At 43.5% G+C, this 19,206-nt stretch overlaps 3 protein-coding genes and 1 non-coding gene across 4 annotated transcripts; 1 reads left to right on the top strand and 3 right to left on the bottom strand.

The window, feature by feature from the left end:
• The first annotated feature begins 311 nt into the window (after positions 1–311).
• Positions 312–6,039, top strand: selenof (selenoprotein F). Its single transcript, XM_070845235.1, has 5 exons — positions 312–409; positions 1,379–1,546; positions 4,259–4,322; positions 4,839–4,888; positions 5,114–6,039. Exons 1-5 carry the CDS (start codon positions 362–364, stop codon positions 5,243–5,245), a joined length of 462 nt encoding a protein of 153 aa, XP_070701336.1. The 5' UTR covers positions 312–361; the 3' UTR covers positions 5,246–6,039.
• Positions 6,040–7,093: 1,054 nt separating this feature from the next.
• On the bottom strand, positions 7,094–9,527 carry cldn18 (claudin 18). Its single transcript, XM_070845692.1, has 5 exons — positions 9,135–9,527; positions 7,959–8,123; positions 7,565–7,727; positions 7,361–7,474; positions 7,094–7,190 (listed from the first exon to the last, which is right to left on the bottom strand). Exons 1-5 carry the CDS (start codon positions 9,352–9,354, stop codon positions 7,094–7,096), a joined length of 759 nt encoding a protein of 252 aa, XP_070701793.1. The 5' UTR covers positions 9,355–9,527.
• Positions 9,528–11,431: 1,904 nt separating this feature from the next.
• LOC139214472 (transcription factor Sox-14) lies at positions 11,432–12,178 on the bottom strand. The gene has a single exon (XM_070845337.1). The coding sequence runs from the start codon at positions 12,155–12,157 to the stop codon at positions 11,432–11,434; it is 726 nt and encodes a 241-aa protein (XP_070701438.1). The 5' UTR covers positions 12,158–12,178.
• Positions 12,179–18,464: 6,286 nt separating this feature from the next.
• trnap-ugg (transfer RNA proline (anticodon UGG)) lies at positions 18,465–18,536 on the bottom strand. The gene has a single exon. It is a non-coding gene; the product is annotated as a tRNA-Pro (tRNA).
• Positions 18,537–19,206: the final 670 nt, after the last annotated feature.

The raw sequence follows: 19,206 nt of genomic DNA, 5'->3' as shown, positions 1-19,206 counted from the left end.
AGTCGCCGCCTGCTCGGCTCGGATTGGACAGGTTTCACAACCCGACCTGCGCTCAGACAGCAGATGTCGCTGATCTTCTTCAAACACGGAAACAGCGCAGGCGAAGAAGATGATACGAGTCGACCTTGGAGAATGCCAAAACTCAAGACACGTAAAAATACATTAAATTCGTCTTCATATCACACATAAATGCGGGGACATTAATAAAACATACATGAATGGTGTCATGTCAGCGAACGATGAATATGTTTTAAAAGAGAAATTATTAGTTGTGACGGTTTACAGTCAGGCGGGAAGGGGCAGCCCCTCTGGAAATAAAGGGGTCCTGGGAGTAGTTTTCGCTAACAAAGCAGACTCTAAAATGTCGGGAGAGGTCTATCTCCTGTGGCTTCTCTCGCTTTTGCAAACGGTGAGTTTATTAACACTGATCTTGAGTAACTGTCGCTTTGCCTAGATGTTGTTTTATGAGGAGCAAAGACTGTCGGCGCGGCTGTCAGTCGTCTTAACGGTGCGTTCAGGTTTGTGAGCCTCATCCTGCTGCAGCCGGAGCTTCAAAATGACGTGGCTTATCCCCAAACCCACGAGCCCCAGAGGGAAAACCTGCTCATATCTGAGCTAGCTGGGTTTTAATGATCTTTTAATCGATTGGTGTGTCAAAATCATGTTATGTGAGAACATATAAGGCAACGATTAACCACAACTTCCGGTGTTTTCTGTGCACTTATCCCCGTTAAAACCCTGTTTCCTGCTCAGTAAAATGAGTCATAAACTCGTGTAGCCAGTCAAAACATTACATGTCGAACTAAAGTCACAGAGGAGCTGTACTGACTAAAAGAAGCTGAATAAAGCAGGGCGCTTTCCACGCAGACAGATAAGGGACTTTTTATTGGGCTTATCAAATATGAGACATCTCAGATTTCCTGGTTCCTGAAAGTGAAAACAGATTCTGTTACCTGGGAGGAAGAGAAGAACACAAAGTCCTCTGCTAGAGGATGAACTCATCTCAGACTGAAACATGCTGTTAATTAGTAACGTTTATTTGTGCTTAAATCTGTTTATTAGTAATGAGAGAGAGTCTTATTCTTATACTTAATAGTCACAAAATAATTGTAGTTATCAAGTGAGAATACTAACCAGTTGCCAGTTATAGCTTTAGAATTGGTTTTATAATACACTAAACTGAATAAAGTTATTCACAGCATGATATTCAAGTTACATCACTTTTTTGTCATCAGTATTTATTTTAGCACTTTTAAAACACAATTGAACACGATCACTAATTGATTTATCCTCACATTTCTGCACATGAGAAAGAAGCACTTTACTAAAACCTGGCCTTTTATGTGCTTCCCTCTTATCTCCTCCATCCTCTCTGCAGCTGTCTTCGTACAGCGCCGAGCTGACGTCTGAGGCATGCAGGGAGCTCGGCTTCTCCAGCAACCTGCTGTGCAGCTCCTGTGACCTGCTCGGGGAGTTCACCCTCACCAAGCTCCAGCCCGACTGCCGGCACTGCTGCCAGCAGGAGGCCCAGATGGAAGCGCGGAAGGTAAAGCGAACAACAGAGCGCACGGAGCTAGCAAACAAGAAGTAATTGCCTGTCTAGATTCAGTCACAGCGAGGGGGCCGTTAGAAGAGGAGCTTCAGTGAGAATAGAGGAAATGTAATCTATAACATGGTTTAAAAAAACTCCATGCAGTAAAATGATAAAATGAAAGGCTCTTACTTGTATTTTGTGGTGTGTGACTCAGACTTGACAAGCTCAATGATGTGTAACACAGGATTTATTAATTGTTGGGTCTTGAGCTGATCTGTGTGCTGTCTCTCATTCGCTGAGAAGCACAGAAGACAGCACTAGCACCCAGAGGAGCCCTGTGTCAGTATAAGTAACATTTATCGACAGCATGTCTTCCCCGGCGTTTGAACAGCTACTAATAACATCATAGTTAGAGCCGTCCTGTCATTGGCTCTGTTTGCCGTTGTGCACCAGATCTGAGCTGCCACACAGAAACTCTGTCACTAGCTGTCTGCCTCAATCCGGCTCTCGGATTTTCAGAGTCGAGACGTCTTAACCCCAGCCTGTCACTCCCCGTAGGGTCTTGGTGTCGAGTTTTGCCTCTCTGTAACCAATGAGGAGGCGTCACCGTGTGCCCATTGCTCCGGTGATTACAGCACGCTCTGAAGGAGTCCCTGTTGGGCTCTGGCGGATAAACACTGAGTCAAGTGATGGTGGAAAAACAAAGTAATTTTTCTTCGATTAAGCAAAGCCCCCAGAGTGTGTGGTATCCTAGCAACAGCACCTTGGAAAAGAGTAGTGCACACCTCATTACACCTCTTGATGATAACTCTGTTGCAGACAGACACTTAGAGGAAAGATTACTCCTCTTCCTCCTCACGATTTAAGTGAAAATGTCACTTAGAAGAGCTATTGGCTGTCTCCAGCTGCACTGTGAGGGTACCAGTAGAAACGACACTGTCGCTAAGCACATTTTCTCCTCGGACAGCAACAATTATCTGCCTTAAGAATTCTTTCAGTCTTCCAATTCACATCAGCGCCGTGTCATTAAACCCTCTGAGAAATGGCTTATTGCGCAGCCTAGTCGATTAGCAAGACTCACTGAGCATTGAGGGCATTTCGGTTACTCATTATCAAATGTGTGCTTTCCTGCACCGCACCCCTCGCATAGCAGCACCTCAGGCCTGCAGGGTGCTGCTGTACTATGTGTCTCTGAGGTGCAGGAGAGTCTCTCAGGCCAGTTCCCTGTACAGTTGATGAGAAACGGGCTTCAGGGATTTTAAGCCTGCAAGGATACGAGTTTGGCAACATTCTATGTTTTTCTTATTGTCAATAAATCCAATGAAAAGGCCCAAACTAACACCGAACTGATCCTATTTACAAGTATTTGCCTGTGTAGCCAAAACATGTATGTCGTATTCCTCAGTGCTACAGAGCTCCCGCTTGGCCAAAACTATTAAAAAGGCATTAGTGAGTGTGTTGCACTGGATGACGTGCTCCATCATGATGATGAACATGGGCGCTGTTTATTTTCCTTAAACTCAACAAACACCATTCTGCTGCCATAAGTACCAATTAGCATAACAGCTCTGCGCTCTATCTAACAACAGATGCTCTCTTTCTTCCTGTTCAAGTAATGTTTGCTAAAGCTGCCCAAAGATGTTTGTGGGCTTGGGGCCGAGGGCCACACACAGGGTTGGTATGTCAGTCAGTCAGTCAGTCAGTTAGATAGTTAGCTTAGGTGTTGTCATGTGGAAAATAAACACATTTGCTGTATCTTGAATCTTGACTCTTGCCAAAAGTGTAGTTTACAAATCCAGAGGGTTACAGAATAACTATGTGGTCTTTTTAAGGAGCCAGCGTTGAATGATCCAGAGTAATCCCACTTTAAGGGAAAGAAAATCCCTTTTGCTTCAATCAAGGCATTAATTGAGGTCCTAAATATATTTTATTTAAATCTTAAAGGACAAAACCTGTTGATTATATTTGATCAGGACCCTTTTTCTTGTTAACCTCTATCACTGTGTTTTTTTATTGACAGTACTACTTCATTCGTTAATATATCCCCATGTTTGAATGTTTAAGGCTATAGTGAATATAGCTGCTCTCTGCCTGCAAAGCTGTTTGAGTACTTAAAAGTTAGGTAAAGAGAATGTAGGTTACCGATGGAGTCATTAACAGAGTTAAACTTTTCATGCCTGCTGGTTTTGAAATCACCGATAGGCAGCGTGACTCGTGGTCTATCATTTGCTTCCTGTTCTACAAAGAGTCGTGACTTGCCTCTGATCTGTGTGGTAAAATGAAAAGCACAAATATTTAATTTCAGCAGTGGCGGATTGTTTAAGGAAACACTGGGGAAGAGAGGAAGAGGAGAGGATCTTAGCTTTGCATGCGTAATTTAATTTGCTGTGTGAACCACCCAACCGGGCCATTTACCATTCTCCTCCGTGAGGCGGCGAGCAGAGCGTGGTCGTGAAATACCGCTGTGACACTCCAATTTCCTCTAACTTATTGTGTATTGGCGCTGGAGGTTTGATTACAAGCGAGCCCTCCACAAACCGCCATCCATCAGCCCTGCTCCATATGCACAGGCTCACAGTTTAATGACCCCCAAGGAGTCGCCTGGACACGTTTATGAATCAGTCTGCCTCAATCAAATTACTCCTCCAGTCCAGGCGTCCAAACATCAGCAGGGCCACTGAAACTGTGCACAGACCAGCTAACATTGTGTTTCTGTGCACGCAGCTCTACGCCGGGGCCATCCTCGAGGTGTGTGGATGAAAACTGGGGAGGTTCCCTCAAGTCCAAGGTGAGTTCTCCACTCAGATGTTTATCGTCTGGTTTAGAAATACAGAAGCAGCTGTTTCCTGAAACTGAGCGCCTCCTTTGTGTGATTCTGTGTCTTGATCAATGAGGATGTGTGTGAAATGTATCCGTTTGGAATCACTTTTTGCAGTAGGTGGCCTGAAACGCCAGAGGGCTGATTTTCAAACGAGCGTTTGAAGTCCTGGGAGCAGACCTCCCATGTCTGCTCAGTGCAGCATTTGGTTAATTCAGTGTCGGGTTACGTTGATGTAGTTACCGCAGCTCGCCCCGGTATCGGGGGGGGGGGGTAGACGTCTGGAGCCCTGTCTGTGCCATATGTCTGCCGTTTGTTTACCTCAGCTGTAGCCATCCTGTGTTCTCAACTGTCTCCTCCGCTGTCAACGCTGCATTCTCAGGAGGTTTGGCAGTTGTCACTAATTAGTCCGCGGCACTAAAATGGAGAGGCTAATTGACTGATTCATTGGCTGACATTTGTCTCGCTCTTGTTTTATCTCCTCAGCTTTTGTCAGGAGCGACAAGCCGAAGATGTTCAAGGGTCTTCAGATCAAGGTAGGGGTGATGGCTTGTGTTGGTGATACACCAGCGCTATGGCTGCTCATGACCACGCGTTAAACTTCATCTGGGTTTCAAAAAGAAATCCGATTTTCTGTTCATCAGATGACTCTCAAACATTTCACTGAATATTATTCATCTGTATTGAAGGCAAACCTGCCTTGCCTAACACCCCTCCTCTTTCTCTCTCTTTCCCACTCACCCCCTCCTCCCACACCGCAGTACGTGAGAGGCTCCGATCCTGTGCTAAAGCTTTTGGACGACAACGGGAACATCGCCGAGGAACTCAGCATCCTCAAGTGGAACACAGACAGCGTGGAGGAGTTCCTGAGTGAGAAATTAGACCGGATATAGACACAAGAATCCTACTTTTCTTTTTTGTTTTTAGTCAAAGGCTCGGTTCACACAAATTACAATCCCTTTAGTGGTGTCCAGCCACGCAGGTGTTTTTGTTTCATTAGTGTTTTGTGCCATGGTTGGAAAAGATCGGTCTGAAATTTAAATCCTTTTAATCTTAAACTATCTACATGGCTAGAGACTCCTAATATTTGGTAAGTGAGAACATTTTTTTTTTGGGTGAACTGAACCTTTTAGTTATTCACCAATTTGTACACAGCTTGGCCTTGATAGATGGCTGTTCTATATGACTGTTTTTGTATCTGGAAACGATGAATTTGTTGTCTGAATTGTACCAAATAACTTATGTGACAGCGTGAAAAGACATAATCAAAGAGCCCAGACGGGCAGCACACCCCACAGGTTAATCATGGCTCATAGTGGGTCCATTAGGTTTAAAAATCAGTCCAACACAACACAATCTGTTTTGTCGCCTGCCCCCCCCCTCCGTTTGTCCGTCTGATATTCGCGTGTAATTGTTTTTTTTTTTTTATAACGCTCACCATTTTGACTGATGGGATTTGTTGTAAGAATGAGTCCTAGTTTCTCTCCAGATGCAGACGTCATGACTGAAGCACACTTTAGTGACGACCTCACAGTAAACCAGTGTTGGGATGTGAGGTCTGATGTGTGTTTGTGTTTTTTCGGTATCGTCTGCCCTGAAGAGAAACTGGATTTATTTTGGATGCTTGTTTCTGGGCGACTGAGGTGACTGTTTAAATATGCAACAATAAACAAAGTCTCTGATGGTCTCTCTGTCTATACCTATCTCGTTTTGTCTAATGAGAACCTTTAAGTGCGAGATAACGCGGCCATCTTTGTTACTCGCTTTCAGATGATTTAAAACCAAAGAGGTGCGTTCGCTGACATCTAGTGCTTTAAAACAGTATTGCAGCTCTGTGCTGCGACAGGTGGACACTCAACAGTTAGAAAAGGTTTTCAAATAGGTAACAGAGCCCTAAATTACCAAATGTACTGCCTTTAGAATAGACCTCTAGAAGTTCTATATTTGTACTCGCCCCTTTTTAAGACTTCCTCACCCTATTACTTACCTAAGTGTGTGTATGTATGCTCTTATCAGGTCTTCTCTGAAAGGGAAGATGAACCAAACACCATCAGACTGCTTTATTTTTAATACACGTCCTGGATAGATTATAGAAAAACTGAGTATAGCCTTAAGAGACACAGTGACCTGGATTTACCATCTCTAGCCTCTTTTGATACTTTTTGCAAAACTACCAATCTGCAGATGCACTGCGAGCAGCAAAACCGCTGATTTTACTTTGCCCACTGAAGCTTCTGTTCTTGGAAAAGTGCTGTTGGCAGCTTAAATATAGCAGATGATTACTGCAAAGTTACACAGTAGCTACACCTAAACCACGTGCCCTGATCTATGAATACATCCTGCTTGAAATGCATTCAGGTATAAAGAAGTCCTGTAGTAATGAAACGTAAACCTGGTTTCACATGTCAGTCAGATACAAGAGTAATTTGACGAACCACTTGGCACACACACTTCACAAATCAATGTTTTATTAGCAGAAAAATAACACGATTCAACAAAACGTACGTAAAAAAAAAAAGCTTCAATTACACACAACATTTGAGAATTCATAAATATCTCGTAACCTCTGCGATGTGCATATGAAAACTAAACATTTTGCCACAACTCCTTCCTTATTACACCGATATGGAGTGCCTTCATCAGGCAACTAAAAAATAAAAAGTAAAGCATGCTGCATGAGAAAAGCTAAAAGCTCATAACAAAGCAAACACATTCAGTCGGTGCTTAAGCTGCGGTTGAAGTTAAACATAATTGTGCTCTTTCTTGCCGCCCTCTGAGTGGTGGTCACCGGGGTCGGTTTTGGAGCGGGACTGAGGTTTGTAGGCGACGCCGGGGTAACTGAAAAGGAATTGGCAACACATAGGAGTTAAGATGATTCTATTGTGATGGTTTATCTTCTGTTAAAGCGCAGGGAAAAGTCAAAGACAAGCAAAGAGAGCACAATCAGTAAGCAAAGATCAGTTCTCTCTCATCATATTCCATCACTATAAGTCTGTGAGGGGACTCACCGTGGTTTTTCATCTTTCACCATTTCCCTGAAAGCCAGTGACTTCAGGATGCCACCGATAAGCAGGACGCCTCCTCCGATCCAGGCTACAAACAGCGCAGGGCCGAAAGTGTACCTGTAAAGACACAGAGGTAATCGAGGTGCTGCACGCGCATAATATGGAGAAAATGTAAATGCAAGCAGAGTAATAAACATCATATCCTACGTGGGCATTCCTCCCATTCCTCCCATTCCTCCCATCCCTCCTCCCATCCCTCCCTGCATCATGTTTCCTCCGTATCCTCCTCCGTAGTTGGGGTAGGTCGACATCCTGAAACTGGCCACAATCTGATTGGCATAGATAGACGCTCCTGCAATGCTACACACACCTGAGGGGAAACACAGAGAGAGAGAGAGAGAGAGAGAGAGAGAGAGACATAGAGAGGTAATTTAGTTCACAGAGAAAGTAAAGAGATGATGGGTTAAAGATCCACGCTGGTGTTAACTCTTCTTCTTCTTTTCTTCTTTCTCTTCCACCAGCTAACGTGAACTTCCTGTTTGATGCCCTCGTGTGTGTGTGTGTGTGTGTGTGTGTGTGTGTGTGTGATCTCTGGCCGTACCAGCAGTGATGAACATGATGCCGGCGGTGAGGCTCATCTTGGCCTTGGTGGTGTCTGCCATGCTGTTCATAGTGAGGCAGGTCAGAGAGAAAACTGAGATGAACGCCGCCAGGACGCTCAGCACCACTCCCACTATCATCAGGGCTCGCACAGCCTGGAAGGCCCCTAGGGGACAGAAAACAAAGGCAGTATTACAGCAAGCCTGAAGTTTCTAAAATGACTGATGAGGTCATCGTGTCTTAGTCGACTCTTACATAATAACCTGCATCACAAATGACATAAATCAAGCATCTGTTAGTAAGACTTACATTTTGTATTTAGGCTTCATATTTCAGGACATTTAATCCTCCTAATCTGACGTTAACAGACATATTTAATCTTATTATGTGGCCAGAAGGTGTGCAGCACAGTAGGAACCTGCCCTTTGCTTGTTGGTTGTTCTGTTTCTGATAACTGTGTTGACTAAGTCCATTATAGTGACCAGAATGAACCGGTGCTAATGCAAATACTGATAGGAGCGGGCTCGACACCGGAACGGCAGTTTATATGAGGACGACAGACATGGAGAGTACGAACGACGATGTTTAAAGAATAATTATCATTTAGACTAAATACTTATACCAACATTTTGCTTTTGGCTTATTGCCGTATTTTAAGTACTTTTACAAACCCTTTTTATTCTCAATCTAACTTTACAATTTCCCCTTAAATTGGCTTTGAATTAATTAATATGTCTTTTATATGTATTCTTATACAACATGACAATATATTCTAGAGCTTCATTGGAGCTAAAAGATGTTTTGAGCATTCTTTGGAACACATCATATAGGAAGTATTGCTGTGCCCCATTTTTAGACCTAAAATGACTCTGGCAGGCTTCAAGAGGTGGAACCAACACGCACCGGCGGCTCATCTCTGTTTTTATGTGATATCTTACAAATATGTGAGGGATGCATCTCTGTTGCTCACACATCATGGAGCTCGTGCAGCCTGTCTGGTCGTTTTAGAAGAACCTTAAAGCTTTCTTGGACCTTGACAAGTGGTGAGAGAACGTCCTCTTAACTCTGTTACTGGACAATTATGCTTTAAGAGAGTTCAGACACAACGTCCCTCCTCCAGTTTGGCTGTGATGAATTATTAGGACAGAAATTAAAACATCAGAGAGTGTCGTCCTACCTGAGAAGCCCAGGATGCCGTAGAGCGGGCGGCACTCTGTGAACCCCGAGGAAGCCGTCTCACAGTCCCGCCACAGACCCTTGTAGGTGTAAACAGACGTCACCACGTCCCCCTGCCTGTCCTTGACACTCCATTTGTTCATGGCAGTAGCTGCAATGAGGGCTGCCGCACCGATCAAGCCCAAGACGAATCCACCGTTCTGCAGAACTGAAGGCGCCATTGTTGTTTCCTCCTTCAGAAGTTAGGAGACGTACCCTGGAGCCACAGCGTGTGTGTGTGTGTGTGTGTGTGTGTGTGCGCAGGATGGTTTGTGCCCAGTTTTAACAGATAAAGAGCTTGAAGTTTAGCTGCATGTGTAAATGAGTTTAAGTAGAGGCGCCAGAGGTGAGCAGGTGTGTGCTGTGCTGGCCGAGAATGAAAATGAGCAAAGTGGCACTTTGGCATGATGGTGGCGTTGGGTGGAGACGGTTGGGTTTCACCCAGTGGGCGATACGGCCGCATGGGTTGGGCTATCTCGTGTTGAGAGGTGTGGACGCAGTAGTGATAGGAGCACCTGGCACCTAAACGAAGACTAACAGTTTGAATGTAAATACGAGAACGTGAATCACTGACTCCACGGGGTTTTGGGTGAACCGCCGACAGTTGGTCAGTGAGTAAATTGCGCAGTAATGTGCCGTACCACCACCATCACCAACTCAAGAACCATGCAGAGATTAATCATTCACTTGTGCATCATTATGTTACTCAATCAGGTCTGGACAAGTGAACTACCAGACAGCAAGTGAGACAAACACAGAGGAAGATAACTCTTAACAAGTGGAGATTCTCAATTATGGTGTGACCCTAAGTTCATTTCAGGCCTCAAGGAGCTGCTTTCAAATGAGGAAGAACAAACCAAATCAGTGATGGAAAACCTTTTCACATCCACACAGAGCTGGATGCCTGGACCTTTGGACCGATAAACGTTTGGTGTTTTGCTCCTCTACAGTTTGGGGAATTTAAACCACTAGACTGCGGCGATCTGGTGGCCGAGGCTTTAAGATGCTGACCGTGTAATTACCACGTCGTCCATTCAAGTCCAGCCAAGGACATTTGTTGTTTTTATACTGTGTGCTGCCTAATAAAGGCAGAAACAAGCCCAATCTGTCCTCTGGCTGTGGCCCAAAGATACTGGTGGTGTCATACACTGAGACTAAAGCTCAGTGGTTTCACTGAGAGGACTCATTCCCTCTTAGCAGCTTTGAAACAAACAATACCTCATACGATTTCCATGATTCAACTTTTCACCTTATCGCTTTGTCAACAACAGGCGAGGAGAGAAGTTTCTTTTCTTCTCTTATCATGAGCCTGGCTCGCTTTCGCTCTCACTCACCAACACACACACACGGACACATAACCAAACTCGTGCAGCAGTCAACAAGCATGATGGGAGTAGAAAATTTAATTCTGTTATATTTCTCATTTCAAAAGACTTCTGTTTTTTGCACTGTATTATTTTCTGTTCTGCTTTGGTGTAAGTCTTTGTTGTGTCTCTTATCGGGAGGTTAAAAGTCAGGAACATGAAAACCTACTGTTTTGACAGCAAACTTCCTCCTGTTACTATTTCAACTGACATAAAATGACATCTTACAAAAATCATCTGGGAAAAAACAACAACACATTAATGAGTAAACACTCATTTGTACCCAAAATACAAACTATAATCTCAAAGAAAGAAAAAAACTTTGTAAAATCATAAGTCAGTGCTCTGTGGAAACATTTAATATTTCCACTTTAAATGAAGAAATGTCTTCGTACTGAGGCAGACATGCTGAAGTTAAGATAAAAAATGTTTTGTTGGGGGGACTGGGTGAATAAAAATGTCCTAAACAACACATGGGCTCTCTTATATTCATGATGACTCTGATCCATTACATAGAGCAGGTATGTGTGGGCCTCTTGAATTTTGCTTTAAACTATTATGGATTCATGTTTTTGTGGAAAAAGTAACAAAATAGCATATTTACATTATGCCCCAAATCTGTACTCTCTTTGCTTTTACATGGAACAGAGTGGCACAGGGCTTGTAGTGAGTTGTCTTTGCTCAGTAGCAGGGTGAATAAACAGAAATGGACCATATTTTTAAATGTATATAACAGCTGTAGAAACACAAGCCTATAATAACCAGTATTGCTGTGATATCTGGAGGATGAAAACATGTAGTAGCCCGGTTCTTTTCTTTTCTTTTGTCATTTTACACGAGGAGGTCCTGTGCGCAAAACTTTCCCCGTTAGGTCTTCAGGTGTGTCTCCAGTCTGTCACACACTGGAGCTGGGCGAAGTGTACGAGTCCACGCCGCTCTTGGTCATCCCTCCTGGGAAGAGAATATAGGCCACCTGAGGCTGTAAACTGGCAGCAGACCAGGCGCTACAGTTACACGGCACCACGTATCCCGGGCCGGAGGGTGACGGGTGGGTGTGGGTGTGCTGTCCGGGGCAAGCCAGACCCCCGATCCCTCCGGTCTGGTATCCAAACGTGTGCGCGCTGAAGGGCAGTGCGCCGGCGGCCAGAGTGTGCGGTATCTCGGCCATCCGCTGGACAGCTCCGGTGCTGAACTGCGCCACCGGCTCCAGCAGCGAGAAGGAGGAGGAGGAGGAGGCGGGAGCGAGGAGGGCTCTGGCTTTATCCCCGGGCACGAGAAACGAGTCCATGGAAAATCCCTTCAGGTGCTCCGCCGCGTCCCCGAGTAAAGACGGCAGCGGGAAAACGAAGCGGTCCCTCTTCAGGAGACTCTTGGGTTTGCGCCGGGGTCTGTACTTGTAGTCCGGGTGCTCCTTCATGTGCTGAGCCCGCAGCCTCTTGGCCTCGTCGATGTACGGACGTTTCTCGCAGTCGGAGAGCAGCTTCCACTCCGCGCCGAGTCTCTTGCTGATTTCAGAGTTGTGCATCTTTGGGTTTTCCTGGGCCATTTTCCTCCTCTGGCCTCTGGACCACACCATGAAGGCATTCATGGGTCTTTTGATGTGATCTAAAGGTTTTGCCATGTCAGAAAGTGACACATTAATTATCAAAACACACACCGGTCCTACTTTAAAATAACCTCCCCGAGAAGCTCATGCTCCTCTCGTGCGTAAAAGGAGGAAAAGTGGTGGGTAAGTCTCAAAGATAGATTCAGTTAAAAAAAAAAAAAGACTTTCTCGGTCTGTTCTCTAAGAAAACATTTGAAAGCGTGACTCCAAATTGACTGAAGCATTTGCACAAAGTGGAGCGCAGAACTACATAAAGCGCAAAGCCTGGGCGCATGAATGGGAGTCACACAGGACCAAGTTGGAAGCTTGTTATGGATGATGCTGGGCATGTCAACCACTCATCACCACACCACTGTCACGGCGGGCAAAGCCAATGGGAATGAGAGAGAGCACTGTAATCCCTTCACAAAAAGTGACTGTACAACATTTCTGAGGGACTCCCTCCTTCCCCCTCTCCAACAGTTTAGTCTGCAGAGACAAGCGCAGGAAACCAGAGAGGAGAGTCACCTGCTGCACAACACCAGCACAAAACTAGAAACGAGAAGGTTGATCTAAAAAGAGCTGGATTTTTGCACTGCAGCTCCTCATTTCCTATCTCAGAGGGAGGTCCTGTAAGCTTTAGTGAGTCATCCCATTAAACCAGTCAAGAGTCAGTGGCTCCCAAACACCCCAGAAGAAAGAAGAAGAAAGTCTCTCACTTTTGTTATTACTTGTTTTTTTGTTTTTTTTGTTCTTTTTGTGGTCAGGGGAAATGTGATGAAAAACAAGACTAAACTTTCTCACAATCAGTCGCAAGGCACACGGCTCTTTCTAATCATTTTCCAGACAATCATTAGGAAATTGCACACCAGCAAAACAAGGCGTCACTGGTTTATCAAAGCCGTCTCTGAGCCAGAGGGAATAAAATTCTCTGGGACAAATACTGAATCCTGTGGAAACACTCCAAACCAAACAGGCCATAGGTCTGTGGATGGAAACTCTTCTCCAAACTTTCCTCCATTTTCTGTCTCCATGTCATGTCCTCCATTTTGCGTCTTACTTGTTTTAAAACTTGTCCTCACACACGGTCACTCATTTAAATTCTCTCCCATGATGCCATGCAGGTTTCTTATATATCAATATGTGTACAAGTGTCTCACCTCTCCCTCCTTCATACTACAAAATCAATATTAATCACAGCTATAATTCACCGGCCCCAGGTGACTCCATTGGTTGTTACTGTTTTCATAATTACTATACCTTATCTGATCAAATATATGCTTCAGCCATCTCGTCTGTTATTGAACTGACATTGATGGAGAAATGTGTGAGAAATAACTTGACCATGAATTATGTCCAGTGTGGTGTATGTGTGCACTGTCGGTGCTTATAGGTAACAACAGGAGATTACTGTATGGACTATATATACTCAGGAAGCTCATTTTACAAGGAGGAATTCAATACCGTCTTTCTGGGTGTCTAAGTGGAAGCTTCCAGGCCGCCTCAAAGGCATCCAAAATGGCTTCTGCAAAAAGGATTATTACCATGACAGAAGCATGATGTGTTCCTCCATCGGCAGACCTGTGGCGGTTAGTTGGAGCTCTGGGTTTAGGTTTTTGGTGGCGGTGATAAAGTCAGATATCAGCGCACCAGCGAGGAGGGGGGCCTTTATTTCATTTACCTCCTGCAATCAAAGGCACTGCAGGCCTCTTCAAAGGTAAAATAAATGGACATAAAAGATCCAGCGGTGCACACCGCGTCAGTGGTGGAGATGATAAGACGTTTTCGGGGAGTGTTTTTCTCTGGGTTTCCTCGGAGCAGACGGACTGGAGGGATAAAGTGATTGGCAGCGGGGGTCAGACAGTTGATCTGTCTCCTCTCGGCTGTGCTGTTATCTGCTGTGCTGTAGGTTCAGGCCTCACACACAGGAGGCAACCACCGCCACACAGAGACAATGATTACTTCCACAGAAGGACCGTGTTTTAGACCATTTTTTTTTTTTTGACAGTGAGAAGAAAAACTTCCTGAGAACAACAACATGAGAGGACCTGGAGGGCAGTGTGGAGAAACCAGTTTCTTGCAATCTGTTACTATCATTTGTCAAGATTTATTTTCATTCTGCTCCAAGCTTTCAGCTGTTACAGTTTAGGGGGAAACAGAGGGAGTGTGTGTTTGTGTGTACCAGTCAGTGTTTGGTGTGACTTCTAAGAAAGGGCAGCATTTCAACTCCGGAGAGATGAAGGGGGGAAAATGGGTAATAAGAAAAACTGCCAGCAGCACAGAATGGCTGTCGTAATCCGGTTATCCCCTGGGCTCTAAAGATACTGGTCCTCTCCTTAGGAGTCTATCTTTTCTTCTTATGTCAAAACTGTCCTCCATGCACTCAGGTGGATTAAGGAGTCACACTGTAGAAAGAAATTGACAGGTACAGAAAGACCTGGGGGTGAAAAGGAAATGAAAAACGACACAGACAGGCAGGCCGGGCACTCGGGCCGGGGGAGCGTGCCAATGTCTGACAAGAGAAGAATCTATCAAGTCGACTGCATGCTGGAGAAAAAAAGCTGATGTTTCCTACTAATTTACTGTATTGATGAACCAAACTATTATTGGCAGGATCTCGTGTAACAGCTTTTCTTTCTCTGAATGACCGAAGTGTTTGACAGCTTGTATTGTTCTCTGATGCTGCTGCATCACCTGACTCGGGTGTGTTTGGTTTCCAATATTAAAAGTCACTAAGGGCAGATTACTTTCTGGATAGATTGCATTTGCATATCATCTTCCACTGTTGAGAGAGACCTGAACAAAAGGCTCTTACGTCACATTGGCTGTCAGCTGCTGCAGGACAGGAGGCCTCCTCTCTTGGCATGATTAGCTTTTCTTTGTTTTATGTGATAGTGGACTTCATATCTTCAGGAACTGCATTGCTGTTCAAACAAAACAAGCAGCATTAAGATGTCACCTTGGGCTCTAGGAAGCTGGGATGAGCATTTTTCTCCATTTCGTAACATTTTATAGGTTAATTGACATTAAAAATAATTTTAACATTCTTACGTGCCTTTCTTAGAAAGAGGGAGAAATTGAGTAAAACAAAATGTCTATTCATCAGATGAATGAGTGCTCATCACTCGCACTATAATATAATCATATATAAACAGACAAACACAGAGCAGGGTTAGGAAGTAGGAAGTTTTAATTAATTATTGACACACAAATTCAAGTTTCAGACGTGATGAGATGGTCAAGGCCCTTATCTGGACATGTGGCCCCCCTGAACCTCAGCATGATTTTAGAATATTCTCAGTATGAACACACTTTTATTCCTACACCGACTATCTACTATTGTATACTAGTGAACTGGTGAAGGGGTTTCCATCTGATTGTGTGGAAAGTTCACTTGAAATTTTGTCACTTCAGCTCCAAATAAATACACTGAAATCCAAAAAACTACATTCAAGTCTAACAAGAGTTTCTGACACTTCTGAGCAGTCCATTAGGAAACATTTCAGGGGGAAAATCCCTGAGATTTCCAGTGCTCTGGGTGGGATTTCACTAAATCTTGTGCTTATTCTCATGATACTTAGGAAAAGTAAAGCGGTTTTAATAGCTTTCCCCCTGACACATTGATGGTGGAATATGCTGTGGCTCTGTGGCAGATAGCGTCAATCCAATCAAAGATGTGCTCGTCTGTGCCTGCCAGTACGCGTCCATAAGGCCCCATCTGAGCTAAATTAATACACTTCCTCCAACATCTGAGGATAAACCTGAGGGCCACATTACTGTGGCAGCCGCTATCAGCCAGCTTGTAATACAACCGAGTCAGCAGTCAATGAGATACATTTGCAACCAGGCATTTGTCAGCGACTCAGTGCCACAGAGGCAGGAGATTTAAAATGTCCTGCAGTAAATTAAGTGCTGCTTGAAAAGTGAAAGGTGCCGGCTAAGCAGGCGGCTGCTTACTTTAAATGACAGCCTGGTTAAGGGGGTGATGATGGGGTGGTGATGGGGGGAGGGGGAAACTGAACCGGGGGCGAGAAGTTTGTTTTCCTGAGTATGACTCCAATGCATTTTACGCACTGAAAGCCACATTTTATCGGTGAATTCATGACTCTGATATTTGGATTGGACGTGATCTATAGAGCACAAGTCTAGCTCTCAGAAGAGAAACGGCCCTTTTTTAAGCAGATAGTTGGATTGATTATTGATTAAAAGAGGCTACTTGAGGTTCATAATCCTGCCAACAGTTAGGAAGCAGAGAAACTCAGCTCTTGGTGCGATCACTGGGGAAGAAGTGATTTGCTGTGATACAGTGAGAAGCTGAAAAACATCTGAAAGCACCTCCAGGTATAAAGAGAGTGACTTAAGATCGGAGTAATGAAAGTGAGGAATCCATTTGTTTGGTGTATATTCTCTGCGTGACTAAGTTATTGAATTAATAGCCAATCGTGCCTGGCCCACAGTTCTCCCAAATACTTTGAAGGTAAATTTTATTTAGACTAAAAACGTGAAAAATGCCAAAATACATCTTATAAAAAGAAGAGTGTTGACGTCTGTAATATTAACTCATTTTAACCAAGTTACACTAAAAACAATAACATGACAATCCTCCTTTTCTCTCCTTTACCTCATTTATTTTTCTTCTCACACCTACAGGACCACAAGAGTGTTTGTGCATGTTTAGGATTTACTGACATTTATGTATCCTCTGTAATATTTACATTTTAGAATATGTTTCTTACATCTCAACAGCCACTGGTTTCCTTTTATTTCTGTAGAGAGTAGCACTAAAAATGTGCTTAACAGGTATCCCAATCCATCTCCCCCCCTCTTTTATGTCTTGATTAAGTTATGTTTTGGTTACAAAACAAAGGGAGGAGCGAGGACGGGCTCTACCTGTACCTTTAGAGTATATATATATATATATATATATATATATATATATATATATATATTAGTACTTTAAGGTACAACAAGCCAGTAGCAAGTACATTTCATTCACATAAAGGAAAATTAAAACATTAAACCTTTAGCAACACATACAGACGTTTCAGTTTAATTAGCATGTGTCATGTTATTGTGTGTATGTTACTGTGGGGACTTCTTAATCAACTGTATTATATATAATGATAATGTACATCTGACTAAAAAAATAAAACAAAAGCTGGATATGGTGTCTATATCACATTATCAGTTTCATTATCATTATTATAATGATCAGTTTATGAAATTAAAAGAAATGTGTGGCAGCCAAGAAAGTGGAAATAACACGTGAAAAGAAACGCTGGCATGGTCCTTTACCTTTGCCTCTATTGGTCTCTCTGTGGAATGGGATTACAGCATCCATTTAAACACCGGGAACTATCGGCAACTTCCATTCTCCTTCATAGCTAGAACAGAAACCGTCTGCCGTATTAACAGGACGGGTACAGGAAAGAGGCACTTAAAAGATACAAAAACTCACACTCTCCATAGTATAAAGCCACTCTACAAATGACAGAGCATGGCGCCACTAAGAGGCTTATGGAAATAATGGAAATGGTGTAGCTCCTGTGGCGATGATATGCTTGCTGTAACAGAAAGGGAAAGAGACTGGTATTTACCGAGATATCTCCTGGACCCGTGTTAAGCAGAGCGGTGGCTGTCCTGAGCCAGACTGGAGGGAGGGGGGGTGGAGGTGCTGTCACAACACCAAGCTCAGATAAGCCCCGACTGGGTGAAGACAGAAAGGCATTAAGTGAGCATATTTTAAAGTCGTCTGATGCTCGTCCTGGGGCAGTGAAGTGACAATGTGCACAGAATAAACATTGGCAGGTGATTTAGACTCAGAACATATGCCAGTGTTCATTTGTAGGCATGTTTTTCAGCTCCTGAAATCAGATGATAAGCTTCCCTTTACACAGGTGATCTGCAGTCAAGAGAAAGAAGAGGTGAGAGAAGCCTCAGACCCACATAACCCCTGTGCATGCACGACTTTTTACTTTTATCCATCCTGTACCTGAACTGGTAGCATCTTGCATTGGGGTGTAAAATATATTTAACTGACACAATATCGTGGGCAGCCATACTGCAGCTCAATTTTGAATTTATGGGACAAAATCATTTGCTTGATGTAGTGGCAGACAAACAAAACTATAGCCAATACATAAATATATAACTACACTGGTAGTACTGCCAAAGTCCACAAGGGATCAGTATAACAATGCTTTGTGGGTCTTTATTCTCACGGGCGTTCAATCCTGCAAGTCTCTGGTTTTTGCAACAGAATAAAGATGAACACACTAAAAGGGTGCAAGAAGCAGCATTTTACTTTAGCAGAAACAATTTCAGAAGGGGTATTAAAAAGGTTGGGCTCGTCCGGGATTTGAACCCGGGACCTCTCGCACCCAAAGCGAGAATCATACCCCTAGACCAACGAGCCACACTGCAGTGAAATAACACTCAGATTTATGTAGTTGTGCAAATGTCAATAGTTCTCTTCAGGTATTTGGTTCATATTTTTTTGATATATTGTCTTTGAAACTGTATTTTGAAGCGTTATTCATGAGGAACAAGGCTAACTCTAGTTACACCTAGCTAGCAGGTCATTAGCCGGTTAGCTAGCTCTTCCTGTGAGAGCTAACTTAGCGTTAGCTAACATGAACTCTGCACAGACAAGTTTCCGACAGTTTAGCTTTCATTTAATTAATTAAATTAAATTATTAGCTTCATGAAACGTGAGATATTTCAGCTGAAGTGCACAGGTTTAGCTATGTTTAGGTCTTTATCCATGTGCAGCTGCTATTAACATTAACGTTAGCCTATTTATTCACCTCATATAACTATATAAATGCTTAGCTAACAGTCAAAACACCAAGAACTTATACTTACACTCTTTACACTAGTCACCAATGCATTTTTTTTAAAAATCTCTGTGCAGTCCCATAATGTTAATTTAACAATTAATTTTTTTTAAAGTGAGCAGTATTACTACTCCTGCCAGTTCACACTACTCTCCTCAGTCCAGAGGAAGCCATGGTCCCTCATGTGTTTACTGCAGAGAGGATTTATTTATTAAGACCCAGTTTCCACAATACCAGGAGCCTGAAACA

This window comes from Pempheris klunzingeri, chromosome 15, assembly GCF_042242105.1.
Source record: "Pempheris klunzingeri isolate RE-2024b chromosome 15, fPemKlu1.hap1, whole genome shotgun sequence".
NCBI classification, from domain to species: Eukaryota; Metazoa; Chordata; class Actinopteri; order Acropomatiformes; family Pempheridae; genus Pempheris; species Pempheris klunzingeri.
The sequence above is the reverse complement of the archived record's forward strand: the minus strand, read 5'-3'. Positions and strand labels throughout refer to the sequence as shown.